Source organism: Temnothorax nylanderi, unplaced genomic scaffold (assembly GCF_030848795.1).
Source record: "Temnothorax nylanderi isolate EJ_2023f unplaced genomic scaffold, tnyl_v1.0 TNYL_tig0901_pilon, whole genome shotgun sequence".
NCBI classification, from domain to species: domain Eukaryota; kingdom Metazoa; phylum Arthropoda; class Insecta; order Hymenoptera; family Formicidae; genus Temnothorax; species Temnothorax nylanderi.
The window spans coordinates 45,001-50,066 of NW_027249963.1; the positions used below are offsets into that span (position 1 = coordinate 45,001).

Consider the following 5,066-nt stretch of genomic DNA (forward strand, 5'->3'; position numbering starts at 1 on the left):
TCCCTCACTTTCCGGGGAGAGGAGGGTGCCGGATGGGAGTGCCGGATTCCATACATGTACATTGCCCACGATACTACATGTATGGCCTACCGGCTAAAACCACACGGTCGTCCCTCTCGGCACATCGAGAAGGGGTCCCGGGAAACGCAATGATACCATTCGGGACCCCCTCATGCCAGGCTCAACGCGTGAGCGCCTATCCTTATCTTTGCGGCGGGTCGGGACGACCCTAACCTGCCGCACCTCGCGCTGGGGGGCTATCTGCGGGTGTGTGGTCCCCGCCAACACACCCGCGCCCCCCCGCAACCTTCTCCCACTCTAATAATTGAGTGGGAGGAGGGAAGCCATTTGGGTTTTAAAAGCCCATACCTCTTGTGAACACATCCCCTAGATTTAGGGGAGGGAACTACGCATTTAGTTGAGGAGAGAGAGGCCGCCTCTGTGCGGCCAGCGCCAGCCGCTCGCTTCGGCGCAGTGGATATGGCGCCTGCGGCCGCACCCGCGACTCTCCCTCCTCGTCACTTCCCTCCGAACTTTCCTTCTCGTCACTTTCCTCCGAACTTTCCCTTGGAGGAAGAGGGGGCGGAACGGCCTCCTCCCTCCTCCTGATACTTTCGTCCGCCTCCTTCTGCGTCATCACTGCGCCGCAGAAGGAAACGAACGCCCTCCATTTTGCCTTTCCCTCACTTGGCTCCACCGCTGCAGCCATGATAGCCGGCAAGGAAAGGTCCTGCCCCACACTGTCTCGGAGAGTACGGCGCAGCTCGTCCCACGCTGGGCAAGACTCCAACGTATGCTGCGCCGTATCCGCCCTCTCCGGACAGTGATAGCACTCCTTGGTGCGCTCCTTTCCTATGGGGCACAGATACTCCCCGAAGCAGCCGTGCCCCGTGAGTACCTGTGCCGCGTGATACGTGATCCCGCGTCCCCTCCGGCCCACCCAGTCCCCAAGGACGGGCCGGATGGCCTCTCGGGCCCTCTCCCCTGACACCAGCTGGGGGTCATCCAGCCATTCCTCCCAGCTGCGGAGGAGGGCCTCTCTGGCCTGCAGCCTCAGCTCGGTCTTCTGTCTCGGAGTAAGTTCCGGGATTCCCCCTCTCGATCATCGCCTCCTTGATCTCCCTGACCCGGCGGTATGTATCCGCCTGGGACAGGGCGATCAGATCGATCGGGGGGATCCCTGCGAGGACCGTTGCCGCCACATGTGAGACGGTCCGGTACGTGCGGGCGGCTCGCTGGGCTATGTGGCGTTGGACCGCCACGAGCTCGCGCCTGAGGCGGTCGTTGCCAGCCACCTCCTCCGCCCACACCGGAGTTTCGTACAATATCACGGAGTGGACCGTCCCCACGTACAGGCGGCGCACATGCCCGCTCGCTCCCCCAACGTTCGGCAACAGCCTTGCGAAGCTGTTAGCCACCATTCCTGCCCTGGGGGCGATGCGGGCAATGTGCTCGCTAAGGCTGACGTCCTCCCTGAGCCACAGTCCCAGATATTTTAGCTGGGACCGTATTGGGACGCGGGCGCCCTCTACGCTCAGGCAGAGACCCCCAGGAGGTGCTTCCCGCAGCTTGCCCGGCCACGGCAGGCACCACGCTGTATCCCCTGGCGGGTTCGGTCTTCCCGTCAGGATTTTACGCGGCCTACCAGGACCACGCCGTGACCGGTTGAAAAACCAGCAAGCCTGGGTTTTCTGCGGGGCCACCCTGTGGCCCAGCCCCCTCACGGAGCGCACCACGCTCGCTGAAGCGGTGTTGGCTAAACCTAGCGCTGTCCTCCAGTCCTCTCCGCCGACCACCAGGTACAGATCATCGGCGTACCCGGTTAAGTAGCAGCCGGCGGGGAGAGCGATCCCCAGGATCATGTCGTATGCGATGATCCACAGCAATGGGCCCAACACAGACCCCTGCGGAACACCGCACCCGACCAACTTGACCCTGAGGATCCCATCCCAGTCCACGTATAGGAGGCCTCTGTCCCGGAAGTAGTCCTCTATTAGCCGGATCATGTAGGGAGGGACTTCGAAGTGCTCGAGTGCCCTCCTTATCACCGGCCAGGGGAGGGAATTAAAGGCGTTCCATACATCAAAACTAACGCCCAACGCCGCCCATCCCACCCCCGTCATGGCCTCCGTGCGGGAGATGACGCTTAGAATAGCGTCAATTGTAGACCTCCCCGCACGGAAGCCCCATTGGTCGCGACTTAAGTCGCGACCACCCCTCCGGGACAGATGCCGGACGAGGCGCTCTGCGATGATTCTTTCTAAGATCTTGCCCGCCTCGTCCAGCAGACATATAGGCCTGTACGCGGACGGATCGTCCGCCGGCTTACCTGCCTTTGGCAGCAGCACCAGGTTCGCCACCTTCCAACTTTTGGGGAACCGACCAGTCTTGAACTCTCGGTAAATATCCGACGTATTCGACCGGTCAGTCCTCCCGCGGCCAAGGTCCAAGCCCTCCCTGGTATTCGGTCGGGGCCGGGGATTTGCCCGATTTGACCCAACGGAGAGTCCTCGCCAACTCCTCCTCCGAGACCCCCATTTCATCGTTCCACTCCACTTCCGGTTGTGGAGGGAACCTCACTTCTCCTCCATCGCCAGCGGGGAACAGAGTGTCTACCACCCGGCCGGCGAACTGGGGGTCCAGAGTCTCCGTGATTGGGGGCGTCCACAGCTTGAGCTTGTTCATAACAAGTTTGTAAGGACGCCCCCACGGATCTTCCTCCAATGTGGCGAGGAGCTCCCTTCAGGAGGACTCCTTGGCCGCCCTAATCGCCCGGGAGAGGTCTTGACGGGCGGAACGCCAGGCCTCCCCCGCCTCCGGCTCAGTGAGGGCCCCGCGCCCAGCGCGGGCTCTCAGCCAGAGTCTCTTCGCACGGACCGAGGAGCGCCTAAGGGCGGCAATCTCCTCGGTCTACCAGTATGCGGCGCGCTGCGGGGGAGCTCTTCGACTGCGGGGCATCGCGACGTCACACGCGCGTTCCATCAGTCCCCGCAGTCTCTCCACTTCCAGCTCAAGATTGTAGTCCCCCGCGGCGTCGCCGCCCACCTCCTCCTCAGGATCGCCCCATGTTAGACCCAGGACCGCCGCTCGTAGGCGGTCCGGGTCCAACTTTCTGAGGGCCCATCTTTTCTGTCCCTCCAGTTGGCGGCGGCGAGCCAGCACGTGTGGGGGGGGGGGTGACTTGGAACACCATTTCGATTAATTGGTGGTCCGACAGCGTTTCGCCGTCTTCTATTACCCCCCATTCTCGTATAAAACGCGCCGTACAGGGGTCCGCCCAGGTCAGGTCGACTATGGACGTCCGCTGCCGGCGCACGCACGTGCTTTTACGGCCTGTGTTTACCAAGCACAGGCCAAGGCTCGCCGCCCATTCCTCCAAGGTGGAGCCCCTCTGATTCCGCCGCGGGGAACCCCATAAAGCGGATTTTGCATTGAAGTCCCCCGCGACTATTACTTGGCTTTGGGGGTGCCGTCGGATGCACGCGTCTATCGCATCCAGCACCCCCTCGAACATAACCAAGTCCCACCTTGGGGGGGCATATATCGCTATGACCAAGATGGGCCCCCACTTCACCGCCACGTATCCCTCGCCGGCCTCGACTCGAGTGCACGGCGGGGATCGGGGCAGTGGCCTCCAATATACGGCCGCGGAGCCGTCCCGATCCGCGAACCAGTGTGGGTGGTCGTTCGGGACCCGCCACGGCTCCGCGACGATCCCCAGTCCACTCCCGCGCTCGGCCATCGTCTGGACAAAAAGATCCTGGGCCGCACGGGCGTGGTTGAGGTTTATCTGCAAGACTCTGAGAGACATTGTTTGTTGCCCTCAGAGTCCGCCAGCTCGACACCTTCCATCGCAACAGGGTCGGACGAGTCCGGCCCTGCCGCATTCCGCACCGCTTCGGGCTCGGTCCACCCAACCGAGCCCTCACCTATCGTCCGTTTCACCTTTTCGGTCGGCTCAACTGAGCCACTGGTCTCCGCGTTTTTTGACGCGTCCTCGCACATGTCCATGGGGGTGGTTGCCGGCGCCGGCCCATTAGCCTTTGCCGTCTTCCTCCCCACACCCCCGGACGCTAAGGCGACAATTGACATCGACTCGGCTGCCTTCGCTGCCTTCTTCTCCCCCTTCCCGGATGCCTTACGCTTGCTGTTTTGGAAGCGAGAGACATCGACATTCACCCGCTCACTGCTCAGCACTTTCGGGAGTGTGCTAGGGGCTTTTCCCTCCGCGGGCAAGTTTCGGGTCGGCTTAGCTTTCCCGCTCTTTTTCTTGCCCTCGGCCTTCTTCGGTGGTTGGGCCGGACCCTTCTCTTTGGGCTTAGCGGAAGCCTTTGGGTTTCCGCTCTTACTCTCCTTAGGGTCTTCAGTGCTGGTGCACGTCGCCCGGGTGTGTCCGAATGACATGCATCTATAACACTGGAGCGGCCTTTTCGTGAGCAGCTCCACCTTTGCTTTTGCCCACCCTATTGTTATTTTACCCTCTCTCGAGAGTATGTTTGCCAACGCCAGCGGGCAGCTCACTACGACCGTGTATAAGCCGTTGGCCACCCGCTTCGGGAGACCCATTTTGACAGCGGTTGGGGGAATTCTCCCCTTCTCCGCCAGAGTCTCCTTGACGTCGGCCTCTGAGACTGAGTCGTCCATATTGCCATGAGCTCAGGCCTCGCAACGCGGACTCCCTCCTTGCCGGCGAGCACCTCAGCCATATTTTCAGCCAAGGTGTCCGCCTTCCTCTTGTTATCCTCGCCGGCCACTTCAATGCTGTATGCATTCGTGGCCGTGCGACGGATATTGTGGGAGTTCCGTGAAGTTGGCACCCGACTTTAACAAAATGAATTTTTAAAAAAAGGAAATTGTAGCATTTTCGTTGTAGTTGTTTGTAGTAACAATGATTTCGTTTGTAGTTTTATCAATTTTGCAAAAACAAAGATTTTTAAAAATCACTCTTGCCTAAAATTGAGATATTTGAAATTCGCTTGCGCCATGTGTTTTAGAATCGTTTGTAGTTGTTTGTAGTAACAATGATTTCGTTTGTAGTTTTATCGATTTTGCAAAAACAAAGATTT

General features: G+C 60.1%; 1 protein-coding gene across 1 annotated transcript; it reads right to left on the bottom strand.

Annotated features, from left to right (window-relative positions):
• Positions 1–3,052: 3,052 nt before the first annotated feature.
• LOC139785854 (uncharacterized) lies at positions 3,053–3,742 on the bottom strand. The gene has a single exon (XM_071725027.1). The coding sequence runs from the start codon at positions 3,740–3,742 to the stop codon at positions 3,053–3,055; it is 690 nt and encodes a 229-aa protein (XP_071581128.1).
• Between the last annotated feature and the right edge of the window lie 1,324 nt (positions 3,743–5,066).